Source organism: Trichomycterus rosablanca, chromosome 4 (assembly GCF_030014385.1).
Source record: "Trichomycterus rosablanca isolate fTriRos1 chromosome 4, fTriRos1.hap1, whole genome shotgun sequence".
Taxonomy (NCBI): Eukaryota; Metazoa; Chordata; class Actinopteri; order Siluriformes; family Trichomycteridae; genus Trichomycterus; species Trichomycterus rosablanca.
In genome coordinates this window covers 8,758,257-8,784,896 of record NC_085991.1, presented here as the reverse complement: position 1 = coordinate 8,784,896, position 26,640 = coordinate 8,758,257, and the positions used below count along the sequence as shown (strand labels likewise).

Genomic DNA, 26,640 nt, shown 5'->3' with positions numbered 1-26,640 from the left:
CAATCAGACTGGATACATCTAAACACATCCAGCTATCACTAAGGTTCCATCTTCTCCAACCCAAAAACAAGAAGACTAAAGTTCCCCAGTCAAAGTTTTTGTTCCTGTTGTCTGATGGTGGGAGCTCAGTCTATCTGGTTGCTTTTCCTAAACCAGCTTTATCAGCAACAGATCCACAGATCGCGTTTCATCCCACGATCCCTCAATCAAAGATCATCCAGGTAGATCCTTTTACAACCATAAAGATGTATGAGTTTATCCTGAAAGCCGCGGATTGATGTGAACTCGTCCCTTATTCATGACCGTGGTTCTCCGGTACAGATCTGAGCTCCAGTGTTTAAAAGCCAGTCCGCTTGTTGCAGCTCGATCACATGGAACCGGAGAGGATTCAGGGATGACCAGAGGATTCCAGAGAAGGTCGATCAACTGCGATCAACTGTGCAGTGCTGTTAAATCTGTAAACGAAGCGTTTCTGAATGTTGTGTTGTTGATCCAGTGTGGAAAGCTGGGACCTTGTTGAAGGTCGGATAAATGTACATGATGTTGATTTGTGATATTAATAATGAGCTATTTAAACACACACACCTAGGCAATAAAACACTGATGCATGTTAGTGAACCACTGAGACACCTGCTGGTTGTAACCTGTATTACAGCCAAGAGCGAACAGTCACAGCAAATGGGTGAAAACTTTTACGTCCCTAGGTTATACATTTGTGTTAAAAATACTTTATTACAAAACAAATATTTTAGGTATTAAAATGACCACTCATTGCATTACTAAAAAAAATACATACCAAAATAATTATGATTTCTATTTTTTATGATGATTTAAACATCAATATTTTGCTACTTTGGCCTTGTCCCCAACCCAGACTTTAAAACTTCTCTGCTCTAATAAAATGCTAAAAAGTGATCAATTCATTATAAAAATTACAATAAGGGTTTTATAATAACTTAAAAAGAAACAAAATTTATATATTTTTTTCATATTTGTACAACCTATGCATATTTTTGAGCAATATATTACTGTCCCCAGCATTATGGTCATTACCGCAACAGTGTATGGTTTCTGTAGGGAATCATTTGAAGGTAACGCTGTTTATGTTGTAACCATGGAAACAAAGACTCGCAAGGAAGCACATGCCAGCCATGAGAGAAAATTGACATTTTAATGTCTGGAAATGTGAGTAATTTAATCATGTATTCCTCCTGATCATAGAGTATATTTATTCAGCGTCATTCCCATTTACATCAATATGGCAGTACTTTACAAAAAAAAAAAAAAGAAATTTACACATTATTTATATGTATTTAAAGTGCATCTTGTACTAGCTGTTGACTAGCTTTAGCAAATCCATGGCCTAGCTAGTTTTTTTCTTAAAAAAAGGAAAAATTGTCATTACCAACACATAATGACATTTTGCTATGCCACTTCGCAAATAAATATGAAATATTAAAATTCAGTTGTAGCCATAATTAAGTCTTTGCTCTAAAGCATGTAAGCATTATCCTGACATAATTAAAACTACATTATTACTAAGTTTATTTTTCAAAACTTAAGATGGTAAAAAGAGCCCGCAATTGAAGAATCACCCTAATATTAAATAAATAAATAAAAAAAATCAATAAATCAATAACTAAATAAAACAGTCTTGAACATGCAGGAATAATAATAATAATAATAATAATAATAATGTCACATATAGCAACATGTAAATATAAATAAATAAATAAATTACAGTAAAATAAAACTCTGTTCCAGACATGCAGGAATTATAATAATAATAATAATAATAATAATAATAATAATAATGATAATAATAAGTTACATTTAGCAACATGTTAATATAAAATAAATAAATATTATAAATAAAATTAAACTCTGTCCCGAACATGTAGAAATAATAATAATGTCAAATTCAGCAACATGTTAATATAAATAAATACTACTACTAATACAGTAATAATAATAATAATAATAATAATAATGTCACATTCAGCAACATGTTAATATAAATAAATACTACTACTAATACAGTAATAATAATAATAATAATAATAATAATGTCACATTCAGCAACATGTTAATATAAATAAATACTACTACTACTAATACAGTAATAATAATAATAATAATAAAACCTCTTGATACAGACATACATCATTCAAATTTATTAATTGTTTGTTTTACCACCGCTTTATCCATTCAGGCTTGCGGTGGGTCCGATTCACTAAGAGAAAGGCAGGAAACATCGCCAGTTTCCATCGTCACAGGCCAAATAAGATAAGATAAGATATCCTTTATTTGTCATATATACATATACAGGTGTACAGTACAATGAAATTCTTTCTTCGCATATCCTAGCTTGTTTGGAAGCTGGGGTCAGAGCGCAGGGTCAGCCATTGTACGGCGCCCCTGGAGCAGACAGGGTTAAGGGCCTTGCTTAAGCCTGGATTTGAACCACCAATATTCCGGTTGATAGCCCAAAGCTCTACCCACTAGGCTACCACTGTCCTAAAAGACACAAACACGCACACGCACACACACTTAAGGACACTAATTAAGTGGTTTTAGCAAACTAATGGGCCCAGATTCCCATTGAAACATTAAAATCTTGAGGTAATAATGAATAAAAAGATAAAAAGCATTACTCCTACAAAAACGGAAAGCCTTATTACTGTAATACCTAATAAAAAACTAATTTTTATCCATGACTTTAATACCATTGAAAGGACTCAGCATAACAATAACTTCAATAGCATTGCAAGTATTCAGCATATTAATAACTTCAATAGCTTTTAAAATATTCATCAAATTGCTCCAAAACAAGTTGTATTTTATCAAGTGTAACCCACATTACATACTACATTTTTTATTTTGACACTTTTACCTTTACTGTAATATTATAGGTTGAACTTGATTGTAGAATCCATTTAACACATTTTCTTTAATATGCAGATGAGTACATTGCAGACACAGTGATGCAGCAGAACATCTTATGTCCTAAGGATCTGGGTTTGATACTATACTTTATTCATGGTATAGTAGTTTCACTTTATTCGATTTGTGTCATATTTTGCTACGTTGGTTTCCAGATCCCCAGTGTCCTTTCACCTCCCAGTATCATGCAGAAGGTGGATACCCTGGTACAAGAAAAACAAACTAACTAACAAACAAGCATCTTGTGTCTGTAGAGATTTTTTATTTGCCAAGGTTACATTTTTTGCTTTTGTACCTACATTATTACATTTAGTAGAACAAAATATAGTGTAAATATACACATGACATATTAAACACTTTAGCATAATATTTAAGTGTTAAGTGATAATGTGTTGTTGGATTTTATTCACAGCTTGATACAACACGCTTAAGCTCGCTGGGCTTCACTGTTTGTGTTTGTACAAACGACGAACTCGTAGCTTGCTACCTTAGCGCCTATGCTAGCATCTTTGCTAGTCGTTGGTAGCTTCTCTAAACATGACCCTAATCGCCCTAAAGTGACTTAGGTCAGCTGGTTATCCAGGACAACACCAAGGTTTCTTACATTATCAGATGATCTGATCTGGGAGTCATCAATAGAGATGACTAGATCCTGGGTTCAATAACATAGTCGGACGGTTATTGATGCATCATGCATTTGTCAAGCATTTAAACGCCTACTTTATACACATTACCATGGTGCCACCCAGGGCCGGAGTGGGCCCCTTTTTCAGCCCGGGAGTTTCATGCCCAAACCTGGCCCACTTTTTCCATGCAGGAGGAATTTGAATAAATGAAACAGCAGCTAGCTCTTACAATGCCTTTTTATTGGGTATAAGTTCAGGTATATGTTGGTAAGTTAACACAAAACACTTCACTTAAACATGTTTAATTCAAATTTAAATCAGATAAAGATTTAAAAGGTAAAAAAATGTGATAAAGATAAAAACGTATTTACATTTGTACAGGAGCAATAAGTTGAAATAAAAATAATTTGAAATTAAAACTGCATTTGTCTTCCCAACAGAGAGGTGCTCTATTGTTAGGTTTACACTAAACTCTTAAGTAGCTTCACTACACGCATATTTAGTAGGCTACATACAGCATCAAATGCCTCCTAAGCAGTGCACTGGTTTCTATAACTTTATTAATAATGGTGTCATTGTCTATAGACATGAGACATGGCTTATCTGCTGCTCTGAGGCTAAAAAAATAAAACATTTCATTAAGGGTTAGCCTATTTTGCTGAATAACAAATTTTTTTTTTTTTACAATTTAGCCTATATTATAATGGTGTAAAATTGATAGTGATTTAGGTTATTTGTCTCCATTTGTTAAAATAAATTAGGCTATCGTGCTGACATCTTTCTGAATGTCTGAACAATTTAACATATCAGGTATATTCTCTACGTTATATTTTACATTACAAATAACTATCTTAGTTTAAACAAAAACATTCCATTAATGAGTTAGGCTATTTAATATATTACACTTCAAATTATGTTTATTATTTTCAGCTTGAAACTGGATATTTGTGATTAATGCTGTGTATTGGGTTCTACAAAATAAACTATGATAAGTTGACGTTGCAACCTCTGGAAAACAGCTCTGTTAATTTGGCACATTTGGCAGCATCTTCTTCCAACGCCTTTCTTTTTTTTTTTTTTTAAACTGGCCTTTTCGGCTCCACCTGGCCTCTTCCTGCCCTCCATCACCACCGAATAATGGTTTGTGCTATTCTAATCTGTTGCTATATTTACTTTTACCGGCGCTCCAGAAAAGACGCCTCGTGGGCCAAACCAACTTAAACATTTGGGAGGGGAGAATTCCCTCAGATGGTAGAACCCATCTAATCTACTGTACTGCGATGTAGGGGCTGCACTGTCAGATGAATTGAGAATTAATGCAAGAAGAAGATTAGATAAGTGTCAAAATAATTGTTCCCATCCAACCCGCCCAAACTCTATTCTATTCTTTACTTATTAACCTTCATAAAAAAACATTCAATTCTATTTTTGCCAGTGGTTCAGTCAGCTTAGTGGATAAGGTACTGGACTAGTCATCAGAAGGTTGTCGGTTCAAGCCCCACCACTGCCAAGTTGCCGCAGTTGGACCCCTGACCCCCTCAATCGCTCAAATTGTGTTCAGTCATAATTGTAAGTCACGTCTGCTAAATGCTGCAAATGTAAGTGTGAAATGTAAATGTAATTTAAAGTCATGATGTCACACAACATGACATGATGTCATAACACAGGACATCATTAGTGTGATTGCAGTAGGCAACTACTACTGTTATCCCATCCGTTAATAACACCACTGCTTGTATACAGCTTTTGGATCTGCCCACCCGCCACGCCTGTTTTTATACCGTTTTTAAATTTTGAGATATCGCCGCCGTTCCAACTCTAAATCGTCCGGCCTGTTGATAACATGCGACTTGTAAACAATTTTTGGATACGCACACCTGCCACGCCCGTTTTTTTGCACCATTCACTTCCATTCATTTTTTTAAATTTCGAGATATCAACGCCTTTCCAACCCTAAATCGTCCGCCCCGATGATGACACCCTGACATGGATACAGCATTTGGATACGCACCCCCGCCCACCTGCCACGCCGTTTTTTTGCCCCATTATCTTCCATTCATTTTTTGAAATTTTGAAAAATTAACGCCGTTTGAACTCTAAATCGTCCGCCCCTATGATGACACAGCGACATCGATACAGTTTTTGGCCACGCATAATTGCACACCCGCCAAACCCGTTTTTTTGGCCCCATTCCCTTCCATTAATTTTTTTATTTTTATTTTGAGACATTAACGCCGTTCCAACTCTAATTTGTCCAGCTCGTTGATGACACCCCAGCTTCAATGGAATAAGTGTCAAAATTATTTTTCCCATCCAACCCGCCCAAACTCGAGATTGACATGAGCCGGCCCATCGGGAATCCTCCCGAATCTCCCGATTAGCCACTCCGGGCTTGGTACCACCTAACAAAACCTTCAACCCATCCTGCCAAGTGTCCTCTTTTTGAAAACCAAAATACGGTCACCCTAACATCTGGTCCCCCCAAATGTTCGATTCAGGGCTACGGCCTTATCTAAGGTCTAAGCTGACTGACAAAAACGTATGCATATGCACCTCTTGACAAATAAGCGACATTAATATGACACTTTTGTGTTTTTTTGTTAATTAAATTGTGAATACTGTGGGGATTGATATTTTACTATGATTGAAAAGTTACAACGCATTAGCAATGATGTATTTGTAAGTCTGATTCAATCTGAATTCCGATTGCATTAAGTTGAATTGATACCAGATGTGGAAATAAAGTCATTAGAAGTCATTGATTTGCCATCTAAAATGTGAAATATTAAAATAAAACCATAATATTGATTTTTGTAGAAAACAAGAAAGAAGATGCAATGTTTTAATCTTTCTGGCAATATTGCATACTGGAATGAACCATTGCATTTCTATTAAGAGCAAATTGCTGGTAATCCATTGCTGAACATAATATAGGGTCAAAGAATAAAATGCATACATGAACATGTGTGATTAGATTTTATTATTTTAGCAGTTCAAGCCAGTCTCTAGTGAACGCTGTGCATGTAATTAGAGTAGAAACTCATACTGTAGCAAGCTTTGCCAGAATTGGAGCAAGAACATCTTCGAGTTCCTTTTTCTGCTCTATAAACTCCTGGGTTGTTGGATTTTTCGTTTTCTGAATCCAGGTTGTCTTTGCAGAGCAGATTTTTACACACGTGTTCTAAAAGGCAATAAAAAAGATGAACAAAAATTAAAAGTTATAGGTTTTTGAAACACAGCTATTAGGCTATGTCCAGACTGCAGGAATGTGATTTTTAACACAGCACTGCAAAAAAAGAGCAAAGCAAAACACATTTCTAACCATGTTCATATTTTTTTGGATGTGTGCATCATCTGATGATCCATGATCAGGATATCAGAATCAATCCCAATTTCCTAATACGTACATTGATTTACAATTGATTTACTATCCATTTTATCAGCTCCACTTACCATATAGAAGCACTTTGTAGTTCTACAATTACTCACTGTAGTCCATCTGTTTGTCTACATATCTTTTTAACCTGCTTTCACCCTGTTCTTCAATGGAAAAGACCACCACAGAGCAGGTATTATTTAGGTGGTGGATCATTCTCAGCACTGCAGTGACAATGACACGGTGGTGGTGTGTTAGTGTGTGTTGTGCTGGTATGAGTGGATCAGACACAGCAGCGTTGCTGGAGTTTTTAAATACCGTGTCCACTTAATAGTTACAGCCATAGGAAGGGCCCATGATTTTGGAATGTGATGCCCACCAAGCTTAAGGTAAGGCTTACACATAAGATTTATTGTTTGTTCTTTTTTCCCCCAAACCCCAGGTACTTAGTCCCTTTGTGTTTTGTAATAATGGTTGTCATTCGGATGGGATTTATTTTACATAAAGGTGGTATGATGTAACGTCTGGCTCATTTGTCTCCGGCACAAAACGTATGTACAGGGTCACGTGACTAATATGCATTATAGGCAATGTTTAAAAGCACTTGTGTTTGCGGCAAAGGTATTAACTTCATACGTCATGTCAACCTATGATAAACCTCAGATGGACGCTATAATAGGGACTCCAAACAAAACAAATAAACCGTTTTATTGGTACTTATCCATTTAAATTCCAGTTTGACCAGTAAGATGGACCAAAATTTGCATGCAAATGAATCTTGACTAGTTTTCCAATAGCCCTAAATCAATCTAAAATTCAAATTCTTCTTACCTTGTCCTCCTTATTAAGCTTCTCCTGACCCTTCTCTGGATCAGCCATGATGTCCCTGATTTGAGCTATGGATGCTTCCAAACTTTGCTTAGCATCTAATAAGGCATAAAGTTTCAACTAAACATGATTCAGCTCAGGATTCATTTAAAATACACTGAGCTTTGAATCTTTGGATCGCTTACCTGCCCAAGCGAGGTGATCGACACATTCCGACTGGGAATAGCGACGAGCTACATCAACTGCTGTCTCCCCACGGAAGCTGATGGCATGCAAATCAGCACCAAGCTCGATGAGGGCTTTCACTGTGTCCAGGTGACCCCACATTGCAGAGCAATGCAACAGTGAGTACCCTGAAGGTGTATGTTCATAGAAAGATTCTTATTAAATCAGCATTAAAAATGTACATCAGCCAGTACATTGTTTGTTGATTAAAAATATCTCTACATATTTCTCATTATAAGTGATAATAAACTAAGCTGTGCCTAGGTGCCTTTGAATGTCTGCACCTTTAGTTTGTTTACCACATACAGAAGAAAGAACTCCATCCACATCTACATCTGTCCTGGGGTGGTGAGGAAACATAGAAAAACAAGGACAGACTCGAAGAAGACACCAAAAAGTGCTTAGATGCACCTCTGCCAGCTACTCAGTTCACCAGCTAGTATAACCCAAATGCTCACCAAAAGAAAAAGAAAAAAACAGACAAAAGAACTAAATGGTAGTGGCAAAATTTAAGAAGAGGAAGGATGCCTGTCACAGCTACAACACGGGAAGATGACCAGACAGAAGAAGATAGGCAGTAATTTAGAAAATGAGTGGGTTTCTAGGTACACTTTCGTGTTGTTCCCCAGTATGGTAAGGTGCAGGGAATGCTTTGACCTGTAGTTTTAAGACAACTACACTTTCTGTCAATCTGGGCCTCCATCGTGCCTGCCAGTCAGAGTGAGAACAGTGGGTGGACATGCCACAGCGTCATCATTATTCATAACTGTTTTTCAATTCTATTCTTTGCTTATTAACCTTCATAAAAAAACATTCAATTCTATTTTTGATTTGAATTGGCCAGTGGTTCAGTCAGCTTAGTGGACTAGTCATCAGAACTGGTACTGGACTAGGTACTGGACTAGTCATCAGAAGGTTGTCGGTTCAAGCCCCACCACTGCCAAGTTGCCGCAGTTGGACCCCTGACCCCCTCAATCGCTCAAATTGTGTTCAGTCATAATTGTAAGTCACGTCTGCTAAATGCTGCAAATGTAAGTGTGAAATGTAAATGTAATTTAAAGTCATGATGTCACACAACATGACATGATGTCATAACACAGGACATCATTAGTGTGATTGCAGTAGGCAACTACTACTGTTATCCCATCCGTTAATAACACCACTGCTTGTATACAGCTTTTGGATCTGCCCACCCGCCACGCCTGTTTTTATACCGTTTTTTTTAAATTTTGAGATATCGCCGCCGTTCCAACTCTAAATCGTCCGGCCTGTTGATAACACGCGACTTGTAAACAATTTTTGGATACGCACACCTGCCACGCCCGTTTTTTTGCACCATTCACTTCCATCCATTTTTTAAAATTTCGAGATATCAACGCCTTTCCAACCCTAAATCGTCCGCCCCGATGATGACACCCTGACATGGATACAGCATTTGGATACGCACCCCCGCCCACCTGCCACGCCGTTTTTTTGCCCCATTATCTTCCATTCATTTTTTGAACTTTTGAGATATTAACGCCGTTTGAACTCTAAATCGTCCGCCCCTATGATGACACAGCGACATCGATACAGTTTTTGGCCACGCATAATTGCACACCCGCCAAACCCGTTTTTTTGGCCCCATTCCCTTCCTTTAAATTTTTATTTTTTATTTTGAGACATTAACGCCGTTCCAACTCTAATTTGTCCAGCTCGTTGATGACACCCCAGCTTCAATGGAATTTTTGGATACACACACCCGCTCTCCTACCTTTGCTGCAATCACGTTCGCATTTTCTTCAGGAAATGCACCTCTCTAGTTTTTATTACAACCCTTAATTTACTGTGATTATTATTGTACATTTACATTTTTTTGGTCATTTAGCAGACGCTTTTTATCCAAAGCGACTTACAGTACTGTTACAGTATACTGTCTAAGCAATTGAGGGGTTAAGGGCCTTGCTCAAGGGCCCAACAGTGGCAATTTGGCAGTGGTGGGGCTTGAACCAGTGACCTTTGGATTACTAGTCCAGTACCTTAATGACTAGGCTACAGCTGCCCTTGTAGGAGTTGTAGGAGTCTTGTGCATTTTAATACCTTATGTCAAAGCTTTTATAAACTGTTCCAATTGTTATTGATATATTTTATAATGTTTATATTTTACACTTACTTATTAAACCGTTACATTACATTTTACATTACTGACAAGAGGAAGAATACATCTTTTTGTCTTTTTACCTTTCAGTTGTGTATGTCAAATTCAGCATAAATAAATAAATAAATATATGATCAACAAATATAAATAATTATATTTTATTTAAATGCTAATTGTTAGCTTTCTAACCTCTTGTTGTGGATGCATTTACTTCTGCGCACTTTTTCGTCACAAGCTCCTGTACTACACTGCTCCTACCTAGCATAGAAGCTACAAACACAGCGTTCCTGCCCACCTCATCGGTCTCCCACAAAATATCATCTAATTCCACGCTGTCTGTATTAATAGAAACGTTCTTCTCCTCTATTAAACACTGAATACGTTCTAAATCTCCGTCCAGAGCACACGAAAATAATGTCTGTTCTTGTTTGGCCTGCATGGTTCAATGAAGTTTATGTGTAGCATCACTGTGGCAACCGGAAACTAGCACTTGCTACTACCATACTTGTGTACTACAGAGTATGTGAATATGCTGGTTATCGCACTATTTTCACATACTATTTAGTACAGTAGTATACAGTTTTCAATATGTCTTTCTACCAGTAGATGGCGCTGTTGCATGCAAAAAATTTTTAATATACTGTATATATAGTCCAGTGTTTACATTGTCTTGTGTTCGTTTTTTGTGTGTTTTTAACCATTTTTACACTCTTTTTTTATTAGCTGGATTTTTATTAGCCTCAAGAAGACATGAATATATAAGTATATTAACAGAGAAGGTCGGGCAGCAGCTCCAATGTATCCAAGGCCGCAGGTTTGGAACCCTTGAACTAGACCAAGGTGTAAGGAGCTTGTATTACCTACTGTAGATTCACTCCACTTACCATATAAAAGCACTTTGTAGTTCTACAATTACTGACTGTAGTCCATCTGTTTCTCTGCATGCTTTGTTAGCCCGATTTTATGCTGTTCTTCAATGGTCAGGATTCCCACAGCACCATTACAGAGTAGGTATTATTTGGGTGGTGGATCATTCTCAGCACTGCAGTGACAATGACATGGTGTTGGTGTGTTAGTGTGTGTTGTGCTGGTGTTTTTAAACACCTCACTCTCACTGCTGGACTGAGAATAGTCCACCAACCAAAAACATCCAGCCAACAGCGCCTGATAGGTAGCATCCTGTGACTACTGATGAAGATCTAAAAGATGACCAACTCGAACAGCAGCAATAGATGAGCGATTAACTCTGATTTGACATCTACAAGGTGGACCAACTAGGTAGGACTGTCTAATAGAGTGGACAGTGAGTGGACACAGTATTTAAAAACTCCAGCAGCGCTGCTGTGTCTGATCCACTCATACCAGCACAACACACACTAACACACCACCACTATGTCAGTGTCACTGCAGTGCTTAGAATGATCCACTACCTAAATAATACCTGCTCTGTGGTGGTCCTGTGGGGGTCCTGATCATTGAAGAACAGGGTGAAAGCAGGCTAAAAAGGTATGCAGTCAGTAATTGTAGAACTACAAAGTGCATCTATATGGTAAGTGGAGCTGATAAAATGGACAGTGAGTGTAACCGGGCCTAATAGTGGCAACCTGGCAGTGGTGGGGTTTGAATCAGCAACCTTATGATTACTAATCCAGATTATATATAATTTAATGTTAAAGAATTATAAATATAATTCTGTATGTCACTTGGCTCAGTGATTAGGACTCTGATGTACTAATATTAAAATACTGTATACTGCTATTTTATTAGAATTGAACACAATAACAGGCCCAGCAAACCATCAGGTGACTGCACATGTTTTATCACAAGGCCAAAGTCCATGTTTGTGTATGATAAAGTTTCATGTCCTGCTACAGCATGGCTCAGCTGATCTAAGAAAGAGGAAACTCCACAGATAAAAAGGAACTACCACAGATCACTGATCATTCCCTGCTGACTGTTTTAGTGTTTACGGATCCGGCTGGGCTCTCACAATGTACAATGATGCAATTCTGGCTACTGTTTTATTAGTGCTGACCCCTTGAGAGAGGTGAAGGGCCATGTGAGGCTGTTTTCAATACCCCATGATGCTCTGATGACATTCACATGTCGATTGACCACTGTAGGAACCTTCACACGATTTCTTTTGGAAATGATTATGGGTTTTGACCTCATTTTAAGGTCCTCAGGAAAATACATGATACATTTTCAAATAGCGGGTATTTCCACATTTTTGCAAGTGCTGTCTGACCTTTGACAGCTTGAAAGAAAGAATGTACAACCTTACATTACTTCGACTTTTGGACTTCTGGATGGTCCTTTTCGTCTTTGGTCCGGAGCACACAACATTCATTTTTTCCAAAAAAGACCTGGAATGCGGATTCATGTGACCACAATACACGTTTCCACTGTGTGATGGTCCATCCTAGATGCCTCCGAGCCCAGAGAAGTCGACGCCGCTTCTGGACATGGTTAACATAAGGCTTCTTTTTTGCACAGTAAAGTTTTAAGTGGTCCCTTGCCCATGTGGTACCAAACCATGATTACAATCACCTGTTTGAAATCACATCATTATTTAGTGAAATATCTCAGGTTCATCCTGTCTGCAATAAAAAAAAAGTCAAAGTAAATGTAAGGAACACTGTTTTTATTTTATTAGCATTTTCCATACTGTCCCAACTTTTTCTGATTTGGGGTTGTAATATCATGTATAGTACATCAAGTATACATGCTGTAGGTGATACTGTAGGGCAGTGGGTAGTGTTGGCAACTGGAGCTGCCAGTAGGTTTATTGGCTCTAACTTTCCTCTAGCTGTGAATGGAATGTGGAGTATGTGCTGCCCTGCCAAAGACTGTCATCTTGTCCAGGATGCATTTCCAGGTTGTGTCTGTGTTTCTAAAATAGGCTCCTCTTCCACTGCAACACAGATCAGAATTAATAGGTCAGAGAAGAGGAATTCGTTGTTACAATCATGGTTCAAATTATGAGAGGATTGATGGGTCTGACCTTCCTAGTAAATACTTAGAGGTAAAAACAGCATTGTGTGGGTCATTAGTTTGCTAATATATCTAATATAATATGAGGGATCTTCAAAAAGTTTCCGCACTTTTATATTTTCACTGGAAATGATGAGGGTGGGAGGAGCAGTAATTGGTCGTGTCTGAGAGACTGAGAGACGCTTATAGTCCGGATATAGCTCCATCTGATTTCCACCTTTTGGATGCTCAAAGAAGCTTTAAGGGGAAGAAGATTTTCATGTGATAATGATGTGAAAGCAGTGGTGCATCAGAAACAGTTTGCTGGTGGCATTAAAAAGTTGGTACGATGTGGGGAAAAATGCATCACAAAGCAAGGTGACTATGTACAACCCCAAATCAGAAAAAGTTAGGACAGTATAGAAAATGCAAACCTCATTTACCTCAATTTAGGGCTAGGAATGAGGTTAAAAAACTGAATAATGATGTGATTCCAAACAGGTGATTGTAATCATGGTTTGGTACAAAAGCAGCATCCAGGAAAGGCTGAGTCTTGATGAGCAAAGGTGATCAGATGATCTCCAGTTTGTCAACAAATGTGTGAGAAAATGATTGAAATGTTTAAAAACAATGAACCCCAAAGAAAGATTGGAAAAGATTTGCATATTTCTCCCTCTACAGTGCATAATATCATTAAACCATTCAAGGATTTGGGAGAAGTTTCAGTGCGTAAAGGTCAAGTGTGCAAGCTTAAGCTTAACGCCCGTGATCTTCGATCCCTCAGACGGCACCGCATCAAGAACCGCCACTCAACAATAGCTGATATGACCACATGGGTGAGGGATTACTTTGGCAAACCTTTGATAAGCACTACAATACAGAGTTACATGCACAAATGCCACTTAAAACTTTACTGTGCAAAAAAGAAGCCTTATGTTAACCATGTCCAGAAGCGGCGTCGACTTCTCTGGGCTCAGAGGCATCTAGGATGGACCATCACACAGTGGAAACATGTATTGTGGTCAGATGAATCAGCATTCCAGGTCTATTTTGGAAAAGATAGCTCCAGACCAAAGACGAAAAGGACCATCCAGTGCTGTTGGCAAAGGTCATTTACACTTCTGTGATGGCAGCATTAATGCAGAAAAGTACATTGAGATCTTGGAGCATGTGCTGCCTTCAAGACGTCCATGCATTTTTCAACAAGACGATGCAAAACCACATGCTGCACACATTACAAAGGCATGGATGTGGAAGAAGAGGGTACGGGTACTGGACTGGCCTGCCTGCAGTCTTGATATGTGACAACAATGACCCTGTTGCACATCTTAAGACAAACAAATAAAAGCTGAAACACTAAATCACTTGGTATCCTCGGTGCCAAACTGTCTTTTAAGCATGGTGAAAAGGAATGGCAACATTACAAAGTGGTAAATGCTTTACTGTCCCAACTTTTTTTGGAATGTGTTGCAGGCCTGAAATGCAGGAATGGATGTTTATTAATAAATGATAAATAATTAAGTTGAGCAGATATTATTTGCATTTTCCATGCTGTCCCCACTTTTTATTGTATCATTTGCACTCTGGTTACAATGTGTAAACTTTTTAAATTTTTTTATTTAACATGCTTCTGCTTTTAAGCCCTAAAAATGATCTTTTATGAAAAGTGAAACCGCATCACCTGACCACTAAAATCCCTTTAATAAATTCCTCATTTAGATGTCAGCCCATGTGTTAATGTAGCCAGCACGGAACTACTTTCTTCCTTTTTATATTCCAGCCCATTCTTTGTGTTTTTTAACTAAAACCAGTGACCATGACTTTGTAAATTCCTTGTTTAGCATAAAATCGATTCATGAGACGATTTACATGAACTGTCGCCTCACAGCAAGAAAGTACTGGGTTCGATTCCCAGGTGGAATGAACCGGATTCTTTCTGTGTGGACTGCATTTCCACCAGGTGCTCCGGTTTCCTCCCACAGTCCAAAGACAGTGGAGTGCAGTCAGGTTAGCTAGAGCTACTAGAATTGCCCTGGATGTTGTGGACTGGTGGGTTGTGCCCACCTCGATTCTGACTGGGATGATGAGGTGGTGAAACAATGAATGGATGGATATTCCCCACCTTCTCCAGGTGGTGGCAACATAGTGCTGTGATTATAAAACGTGTCTCCAGACGGATGAGTCATGCTTCTGTTCCAGAGCTTCTCAGACAGAATCTGATGGCCTCTGTCTGTCTGTAGCACCAGTAAGGTTTGATCTCACACATATAAACACACAGTGGTTTGATCCAGCTGTATATCTTTCTGACTAAACAAATTAGTATTAATCCAGTATTAGTGGAAGCATTTTTGGCCAGGCGCTCAGGTGGCACACTGGTTTATTATCCTAGCCCACCACAGTTGAGATCCGGGTTTGAATCTCTGTGGTTATGCTGGTTGGGCATCTACACAGATATTACTGGCTATGTCTAAGAATGATTTGACCAAAGTCCTGCCATGAATTGGTGTCTGTCTGTTTGTCTGTTCCCCTTTAATCTATCTATCTGTCTGTCTGTCTATATGCCTGTCTGTCTGTTTTCCTTTAACCTATCTATCTGTCTGTCTATTTTTCTATCTGTCTGTTCCCCTTTAACCTATCTATCTATCTATCTTCATTAAGTATCTATCTATCTATCTATCTATCTATCTATCTATCTATCTATCTATCTATCTATCTATCTATCTATCTATCTATCTATCTATCTATCTATCTATCTATCTATCTATCTAAATTAAGTATCTATCAATCTGTCTGTCCACCAGTCTATCTATCTATCTATCTATCTATCTATCTATCTATCTATCTATCTATCTATCTATCTATCTATCTATCTATCTATCTATCTATCTATCTATCTATCTATCTAAATCAAGTATCTATTTTTCAGTCTGTCTGACCGTCTGACCGTCTGTCTGTCTGTCTGTCTGTCTGTCTGTCTGTCTATCTTAATAAATTAATTATATAATCTATCTATTTATCTATCCATCCATCCATCCATCCATCCAGTATTGTGCACTATTCATTTTTTATTTCCTCCTGACCAGATTGTCAGTCCCTGCTGCTACAAAGCATCCCTATGACATGATAAAAACACCAACGATCAGTCAACGATCTGTCAATCAATATCTTGTTAGCTTTACTGTACATAACATGTACCACTTAGAATCCAAGCCGGAAAGAATTTTTGCTATTTCTATGTAATATTTTACAGTGGTTTTTTATCTTGAACTACTAGGTACTACTACTGATTAGTACTATTAAAATTTTTATAGTGTCTATATTCTCTAGGTTAACAATGCACAATGTTTCTAAGTACACTAAAACTTACTTTAATATATTTAAACTGCAATCTGCAATATCAAAACATTAAAAACATAGTTTAATGTGCTTAATACTTTCTCAAGGCACTGTATACTGATAAACACAGTTGAGTAAATACAAGGTGGTGATAAAAGAGCTGCGGTTATACATCTGCCTTTGTATGTTTGTATAACGTAAAAAAATGAAAGACAGCATCAGTGAATAGGATAAACAGACCTGGGTCGAAATCGCTATTCATATTTTGATGTAGAACCGGATCGACCCACCTAAATCCTTATTTAAATAGACTATTGGGATCTGTTGGGTAAAAGGTGTGGGTTGTGGCATTGTACCAGCCTCACCAGAACACCCACTCAGAAAATGAAACATGTTTTCCTTTAGCCTGTTATCATTGTCTTCCTCTTTTCTACGTACGAGAGCTCGTATCCACCCCTATTTAAACAATATTCAAATAAAGTTAGACAGTTGAGCCTGGTTACCAGAGACCATATATGGAAAAGACAAGAAGGCAAAAAGAGTGTAAGACAAAGAAGTGTAAGACAAAAGGGTACGAATAGGACACTGTGTCCAACTTGCAGCCATTCACCCCCCAATTATCACTGTAATTGAGACTTCTATTTGTAGAGCTGGACTGAACAGTTGTGTGTAATTGTTTCCAATTGCAGACTCTCTGATGGAACATTGCAGAGTATCTGAAGTCCCAGGGCTATAATTATTGTAAACTAATGTTCAAGAGGAGACAAAAGGAAAAGAGAAGGAGGGAGACATGCAAACGAAGCATGTGAGAACCACATGCCTAAGTACAGTGTTTAAGATACACATCATACAGTTCCAGGAAAAATATTTGTAGATCATTTGAAGTACGTTGGTTTCTGAATCATAAAGTCGTAATCTTAGACAAACACAAGTCTTAAACACACATTGTACAATATATTCCATGTCTTCTAAGAATTGCGATTAATTATTTACAGGATTTAAAATGTATTTTGTATGTTTTAGCAAACGTATGTGGACACATTTCCTAAATATTAGGTTTAAGTGATTCAACCACACATATTAACTCATGTATTGTATATCCCAGGGTTCGAATTTCAGATCTCAGCTGTGCTATTGGCCTATTGACCAGTCGGGCATCTGCATGGACACAATTGGATAATGTCCAAGGGGTGGGGGGATGGTCGAAACAGCCCAGCCATTTGGAAGTGCACTTGTTAGTGTACTCTCAGTGCTGGTCCCAAGCCTATATATATAGAAACAAACAAGTCTTAAGAAGTGCAACAGTACAGGGTCATCGTCACACATTCTCCATTGGGGACTGGTCAGGACCGCAGGCAGGCCAGTCCAGTACCTGTACCCTCTTCCTCCGCAGCCATGCCTTTGTAATGTGTGCAGCATGTGGTTTTGCATTGTCTTGTTGAAAAATGCATGAACGTCCCTGGAAAAGATGCCGTCTTGAAGGAAGCACATGTTGCTCTAAGATCTCAATGTACTTTTCTGCATTAATGCTGCCATCACAGAAGTGTAAATGACCTTCGCCAAGGACACTGACACAGCCCCATACCATGACAGACCCCGGCTGGATGGTCCTTTTCATTGTTGCATCCATTTTTTCCAAAAAAGAGCTGGAATGCTTATTCATCTGACCACAATACACGTTTCTACTGTGTGATGGTCCATCCTAGATGCCTCCGAGCCCAGAGAAGTCGACGCCGCTTCTGGACATGGTTAACAGAAGGTTTCTTTTTTGCACAGTAAAGTTTTAAGTGGCATTTGTGCATGTAAAACTGTATTGTAGTGCTTGACAAAGGTTTGCCAAAGTAATCCCTCACCCATGTGGTCATATCAGATATTGTTGAGTGGCGGTTCTTGATGCAGTGCCGTCTGAGGGATCGAAGATCACAGGCGTTTAGCTTAATTTCTCCCGATTTCTTGAATCGTTTAATGATATTATGCACTGTAGAGGGAGAAATATGCAAATCCCTTTTAATTTTTCCTTGAGGTACATTGTTGTCAAAACAAAGACTCTTTCCTGGATGCTGCTTTTGTACCAAACCATGATTACAATCACCTGTTTGGAATCACATGATTATTTAGTTTTTTCACCTCATTACTAGCCCTAAATTGACCATGTCCCAACTTTTTTTTGGAATGTGTTGCAGGCCTGAAATGCAGGAATGGAGATATATTAACAAATGAAATGAAGTTCTTGGGTTCCAACTGTCAAGTCAAAGAAAATGTACATTGGTTCAATACACTGTGCTCTGGCTTAGTAAGATTAATCCACACTTCATCTCAGAAAAGATTAGACAGACCTTCTGGGCTCTTTCTGTCGTTTAGAAGCAACACCTGCACCCCCCCCCCACCCACACCCCTTCTTGTTTTTGCTACGTAAAGCTCGGTTCGTCAGCGTCCTTCCTCTCAGCCGTTACAGGCTTGCTTTACCTCGCTGGACCACATTTACAAAAACAACATCTGTGCTAACGTTCCTGAGCTTATCGAGGGAGCTTTAATTCATACGAACAAACAACCAACAGCAACAGTAACAAGTAAAATCCTGGCTTTGACACGTTTACACACGCAACATCTACACAGAAAGTGCCATTACATACAACGTGACATATATCAAATCACACATACAGTGGAGGTGGAAGCAACCGTTCAAACCCTTTGTGTTTGTGTTTGTTTATCAGATGCATCTACTTCCTACTTATAGGTTCTCGGAACGATTTGTGGTTGTGGTTGTTTTGCTTATAAATTGGCACATTGCACAACAATCCTATTTCATTTCTGTTGGTGGCTGATAGAACCAGTGTAGATTTGACCCCTGGATGCCAGTGGTAGTTGGCTACTGCTGCTTTACCAGAGCGACTGGTTCCGATTTTCCCAGAATCACAGGGCGAAGTGCTTCCGCCTTCATTAGACATAGCCAGTTGTGTTTGTATGTGGACACCCAATTGACTGATAGCATCTGTGAAAATTTTACCCCTGGATGCCAGTGGTAGTTGGCTACTGCTGCTTTACCAGAGCCACTGGTTCCGGTTTTCCCAGAATCAAAGAACGCGACACATCCGCCAACCCCCCCCCATCATTAGACATAGCCAATTGTGTTTGTATACAGACGCCCAACTGGTTGATAGCACCACTGGAGATTTGACCCCTGGATGCCAGTGGTAGTTGGCTACTGCTGCTCTACCAGAGCGACTGGTTCCGGGTTTCCCAGAATCACAGGGTGCAACGCTTTAGCCAACACACCCTCATACATAGACAATCGTGTTTGTATACGAACGCCTGACTGGCTGATTGGACCAGTGGAGATTTGACCCCTGGATCCCAGCGGTAGTTGGCTAAAGCATTACCCCTTATTACTTATTAGTCTGTCTAATCTATCTATCTATCCATCCATCCATCCATCCATCCATCCATCCATCCATCCATCCATCCATCCATCCATCCATCCATCTACAGTGGGGCCAAAAAGTATTTAGTCAGCCACTGATTGTGCAAGTTCTCCTACTTAGAAAGATGAGAGAGGTCTGTAATTTTCATCATAGCTACACTTCAACTATTAGAGACAAAATGAGAAAAAAAAATCCAGGAAATCACATTGTAGGATTTTTAAAGAATTTATTTGTAAATTATGGTGGAAAATAAGTATTTGGTCACCCACAAACAAGCAAGATTTCTGGCTCTCACAGACCTGTAACTTCTTCTTTAAGAAGCTCTTCTGTCCTCCACTCGTTACCTGTATTAATGGCACCTGTTTGACCTCGTTATCTGTATAAAAGACACCTGTCCACAGCCTCAAACAGTCAGACTTCAAACTCAACCATAGCCAAGACCAAAGAGCTGTCGAAGGACGCCAGGAAGAAAATTGTAGACCTGCACCAGGCTGGGAAGAGTGAATCTACAATAGGCAAGCAGGTTGGTGTGAATAAATCAACTGTGGGAGCAATTGTAAAAAAATGGAAGACATACAAGACCATTGATGATCTTCCTCGATCTGGGGCCCCACGCAAGATCTCATCCCGTGAAAGTCCATGTTGCCCAGCGACAGCCCCAAAACATCACTGCTCTAGAGGAGATCTGCATGGAGGAATGGGCCAAAATACCAGCTACAGTGTGTGCAAACCTGGTGAAGACTTACAGGAAACGTTTGACCTCCGTCATTGCCAACAAAGGTTCTGTTACTGAGATCATTGACAAGCTCCTCCCATGTAATTCTGGGCTGACCTCACCTTTCTCAGAATCATTCTTACCCCACGAGGTGAGATCTTGCATGGAGCTCCAGAGTGAGGGCGATTGACTGTGATCTTGTATTTCTTCCATTTTCGAATTATCGCACCAACAGTGGTCTCTTTCTCACCAAGCTTCTTGCTGATGGTCTTGTAGCCCATTCCAGCCTTGTGCAGGTCTACAATCTTGTCCCTGACGTCCTTTGATAGCTCTTTGGTCTTGCCCATGGTGGTCGAGAGATTTGAACGGAAGAAACTGATTCTGTGACAGGAGTCTTTTATACAGGGACAGGACTAATTTGTGTGCCTCATGTGCACATAACCGGTCTGTGGGGATCAGAATTCTTGCTGGTTGGTAGGGGATCAAATACTTATTTCCCTTAATTAAATACAAATTAATTTATAACTTTTATTTAATGTTTTTTTTCTGGATTTTTTGTTGATATTCTGTCTCTCTCTGTTAAAATAAACCTTCCATAAAAATTATAGACTGTTCAAGTCTTTGTAAGGGGGTAAACTTACAAAATCAGCAGGGGATCAAATACTTATTTTCCTCACTCTATCTATCTATCTATCTATCTATCTATCTATCTATCTATCTATCTATCTATCTATCTATCTATCTATCTGTTCGTCTGTCTGTCTATCTATTTATCTAACTGTTTTTATGTCTGTCTGTCTGTCTGTCTGTCTGTCTGTCTGTCTGTCTGTCTGTCTGTTTGTCTGTTCCCCTTTTATCTATCTATCTATCTATCTATCTATCTATCTATCTATCTATCTATCTATCTATCTATCTGTCTGTCTGTCTGTCTGTCTACCTATCTGTCTTTCTGTCTATCTGTCAGTCTTTCTGTCTATCTATCTGTCTATCGGTCGGTCTGTCTGTCTGTCAATTTATCTGTCTGTCTTTCTGTCTATCTATCTGTCTGTCTGTCTGTCTGTCTGTCTGTCTGTCTGTCTGTCTATCTATTTGTCTATCTATCTGTCTGTTGGTCTATCTGTCTGTTTGTCTGTCTATCTATATTAATCAAGCATTTATCTGTCTGTCTATCTATCTATTCATCCATCAATCCATCTATCTAATCTATCATATTTCAATAGCTTTCGAATGTCTCTTTTCACTATACTTTATGTTAAAATCTACCAGGACCTTGGAGTATTTTTCTGAGAATCTACTACTACGCCCCTGACTAGAGCTATAAGTATAATCCTTCCCTAATCTGTCACAGATCTAACACCAAAATTTGGAACAAAGGTCCCTGATTGAAATTCCAAGAAGACATGGAGCAGTCAGGAAATAAAATCAACACTGCTTCCCACATCAAGAGGTCCCGGTCGACCCCCTGCCTTTTAATTACGCTAGAATCTGGGGGCTGACGTCACCCACTCCTACTGCTTCCCTTTTTTTCTTCTGTTGTATACTTAGAGTACTGGATCCTTGAGACTTACGACAGACTAGGAGCTAAATTACATAATGTTTGTGTTGCGTCTGATTGAAGTAACGCCCGACAGTGTAATATATGAAACACAATGATAGGGCATTTTTCCTTACAACTCTAGTGGCTGATTCTGGGTTCTGTGTATTGTCCATGACCTAAATCATGACCTTGCTGATGAGACTGACCATACAGGAAGGATCTGAGCCACGCCTGGTTACAGGATAGATGGCCCCACACCTTGAGTAAATATCAGACTGGTAACCTTTTTAAGTCTATGTACACACAGTACACTACTGTAAATCACTCTGTCCATAGTGAATTGAGGCAGAACTTAATATTGGACCAAATAACATTAGCCCATATCATTGTGAATCATTGTGTAAATAGGCAAGTAACATTAATTTCCCAGAATACACTGCAATGTGACTAAGAGTTGACACAAGTGAACCCAGTTGAGAAAACAAATGAATACAACCCCAAATCAGAAAAAGTTGGGACAGCATGGAAAATGCAAATAATAAAAAAACACAGAGTTTCTTACATTTACTTTCTGCATTTCAGGCCTCCAACACATTCCAAAAAAAGTTGGGACAGTAAAGCATTTACCACTTTGTAATGTTGCCGCTCCTTTTCACCTTTTAAAAGACGTTTTGGCACCGAGGAGAACAAGTGATTTAGTGTTTCAGCTTTTATTTTGTCCCATTCTTAATGCAAACACGTCTTAAGATGTGCAACAGTATGAGGTTGTCGTTGTCACATTTTTCGTTTCAGAATTCTCCACACATTCTCTATTGGGGACAGGTCAGGACTGCAGGCAGGTCAGTCCAGTACCCGTACCCTCTTCTTCCGCAGCCATGCCTTTGTAATGTGTGCAGCATGTGGTTTTGCATTGTCTTATTGAAAAATGCATGGACATCCCTGGAAAAGATGACGTCTTGAAGGAAGCACATGTCGCTCTAAGATCTCAATGTACTTTTCTGCATTAATGCTGAATCACAGAAGTGTAAATGACCTTTGCCAAGAGCACTGACACACCCCCATACCATGACAGACCCTGGCTTTTGGACTTGTTGCTGATAACAGTCTGGATGGTCCTTTTTGTCTTTGGTCTGGAGCATACAGCATCCATTTTTTCCAAAATAGACCTGAAATGCTGATTCAGCTGACCATAATACACGTTTCCACTGTGTGATGGTCCATCCTAGATGCCTCAGAGCCCAGAGAAGTCGATGCCGCTTCTTGACATGGTTAACATAAGGCTTCTTTTTTGCACAGTAAAGTTTTAAGTGGTATTTGTGCATGTAACTCTGTGTTGTAGTGCTTGACAAAGGTTTGCCAAAGTAATCCCTCACCCATGTGGTTACATCAGCTATTGTTGAGTGGCGGTTCTTGATGCAGTCCCGTCTGAGGGATCGAAGATCACGGTGTTCAGCTTAAGCTTCTACCCTTGGCCTTTACGCACTGAAATTCCTCCCGATTCCTTGAATCGTTTAATGATATTATGCACTGTAGAGGGAGAAGCATGCAAATCCCTTTTAATTTTTCCTTGAGGTTCATTGTTGTCAAATCAAAGACTCCTTTCCTGGATGCTGCTTTTGTACCAAACCATGATTACAATCACCTGTTTGGAATCACATCATTATTTAGTTTTTTCACCTCATTACTAGCCCTAAATTGCCCCCGTCCCAACTTTTTTTTGGAATGTGTTGCAGGCCTGAAATGGAGGAATGGTTGTTTATTAATAAATGAAATGAAGTTGAGCAGATAAAACATAAAATATCTCAGGTTCATCCTGTCTGCATTCAAATAAAAGTCGAAGTAAATGTAAGGAACACTGTGTTTTTATTTCATTTGCATTGTCCATACTGTCCCAACTTATCTGGGGGAGGGAAGGCGCTAGCTATCTAGCTTGTTAGCAGCTAGCTATAAGTAGCTAGCTATTTAGCTTGTATCGCTTCTGGAGTTTCCATTTCTGAGTCAGATTGTGTCAACTGTGTCCATTTATATTAATAAATGCTGACATCAGCTAGTGTCTAAGTTGTGCCTAAAGTTCCAATATAGCTAACTAACAAACCTCCACAAACTGTTCTTTTTGGGGGGGTCCAATTTTTAATTAGGAGGCTCAGTTCCCTCCAATTCTTTAAGTAATTCGAACCATGCTTTCACACATTCCCCCACTCACTCACTCACACCTACAAACAAACTGGAGAAAATCCATATGGATACAGAGAGAGCGTTTAAATCTTTAACAGACGGTGTTTGGAGACAGAGATCGAATCCTCAGGAACTATGTTGCCTCACGACACCCACTCTACCAGCTGTGCCACCATGCATCTTAATTTAAAAAGGAAAAACAATTCTGCATTTAGGTTATGTCTATGTATCCACCTGCTCAATCTATATAAAACACTCACTCACTGGGGGTGGAGCCTATCCCTGCTTTTCAATGGGCGCAAGGCACACATTAACACCCGGGACAGGGCGCCAGTCCATCGCAGGCAGACACACATACACACACATAGTATTAATTAGGGGGGTAAGACCCCTCCTTATGCTAAATTCAGTCCCACTGTGCGCATTTGGTGAACGTTCAAACATTTACATTTTACTAGGTAGGTAGAAGCTTGAATTTAGCATAAGGAGGGGTCCTACCCTCCTAATTAATACTAGGACACTCAAAAAGAAGTAAAAACAACAGTTGAGAGTGGGTGGGCAGTCCTTAGTTAGCTAATATATAAAGCTAAATTTGTAAATAGCTAATATATAAAGCTAATTTAAAGCTAATATATAAAGTCATCACTGTAGAACTGTAATTACAGTTCATGTAGTGTGTGGGAAATGTTTTCCTAGCTAAACATTATCTGCCTTCACATGTTATGAAAGTCTTGTAGAGTCACGGAACCAGATGTTTATCAAAGAAGAGGAAATTCTAGCCCGTCTATATGCTAGTTTAGGCTGTGAAGTCATGCTAAATATAATAATATTGAATTCAGATGTCAATAGCTTCTTATGCTTTTATATACACCAGTCAGGCATAACATTATGACCACCTTCCTAATATTGTGTTGGTCCCCCTTTTGCTGCCAAAACAACCCTGACACGTTGAGGTCTGGACTCCACTAGACCCCTAAAGGTGTGCTGTGGTATCTGGCACCAAGATGTTAGCAGTTGCGAGGTGGGGCCTCCATGGATCGGGCTTGTTTGTCCAGCACATTCCACAGATGCTCGATTGGATTGAGATCTAGGGAATTTAGAGGCCAAGTCAACACCTCAAACCATTCCTGAAGCATTTTTGCTTTGTGACAGGGCGCATTATCCTGCTGAAAGAGAATACCGTTTCCATGAAAGGGTGTACATGGTCTGCAATGCTTAGGTAGGTGCTACGTGTCAAAGTAACATCCACATGGATGGCAGGACCCAAGGTTTCTCAGCAGAACGTTGCCCAAAGCATCACACTGCCTCCGCCGGCTTGCCTTCTTCCCACAGTGCATCCTGGTGCCATGTGTTCCCCAGGTAAGCGACACACGCACCCGGCCATCCACATGATGTAAAAGAAAACTTGATTCATCAGACCAGGCCACCTTCTTCCATTGCTCCGTGGTCCAGTTCCGATGCTCACGTGCACATTGTTGGCGCTTTCGGAGGTGGACAGGGGTCAGCATGGGCACCCTGACTGGTCTGCGGCTATGCAGCCACATACACAACAAACTGCGATGCTCTGTGTATTCTGACACCTTTCTATAAGAACCAGCGTTAACTTCTTCAGCAATCTGAGCTACAGTAGATCGTCTGTTGGATCGGACCACACGGGCCAGCCTTCACTCCACTTGGCTGCCCATGACCCTGTTGCGGGTTTACCACTGTTTTTTCCTTGGACCACTTTTGATAGATACTGACCACTGCAGAGCTGCAATTTTGGAGATGCTCTGACCGAGTAGTCTAGCCATCACTCAAATCCATACGCTTGCCCATTTTTCCTGCTTCTAACACATCAACTTTGAGGATAAAATGTTGACCTGCTGCCTAATATATCCCACCCACTAACAGGTGCCGTGATGAAGAGATAATCAGCGTTATTCACTTCACCTGTCAGTGGTCATAATGTTACGCCTAGTCCATGTATCTACCAAAACAGTAGTACTCATAATAATATGATCTTTGCCAGTACTAATCACTTTAACAAGATTCTATATCAACAACTAACTTTCTTATCATGATCATTTCAGTATCGGCAAGTGCGGTTGGAAAAAAAAGCCTTCAGCTGTTTAAAGAATGCTGGTTTAACGGTGAGCTCACCAAAGTGAAAAGGAAGTTGTCTGCATATAGAGACTGCAAGACTAAAACAACGACGTGGGCGGGAAACAAACGCTACACAACAACCGTCGTAAATAAACCAGGTTGTGTGAGTTTAATTTCCACAGGATGCTTCAAAACAGGTTCCAGCTGCAGCTAGCTCTTTGAAACAAGCTAACCGGTTTCCAGTGTAACCTTAACGCCTGAC

General features: G+C 39.4%; 1 protein-coding gene across 1 annotated transcript; it reads right to left on the bottom strand.

Moving 5' to 3' along the window:
• Positions 1–6,528: 6,528 nt before the first annotated feature.
• Positions 6,529–10,620, bottom strand: ankrd45 (ankyrin repeat domain 45). Its single transcript, XM_062993029.1, has 4 exons — positions 10,325–10,620; positions 7,959–8,126; positions 7,777–7,871; positions 6,529–6,750 (listed from the first exon to the last, which is right to left on the bottom strand). Exons 1-4 carry the CDS (start codon positions 10,572–10,574, stop codon positions 6,610–6,612), a joined length of 654 nt encoding a protein of 217 aa, XP_062849099.1. The 5' UTR covers positions 10,575–10,620; the 3' UTR covers positions 6,529–6,609.
• Positions 10,621–26,640: the final 16,020 nt, after the last annotated feature.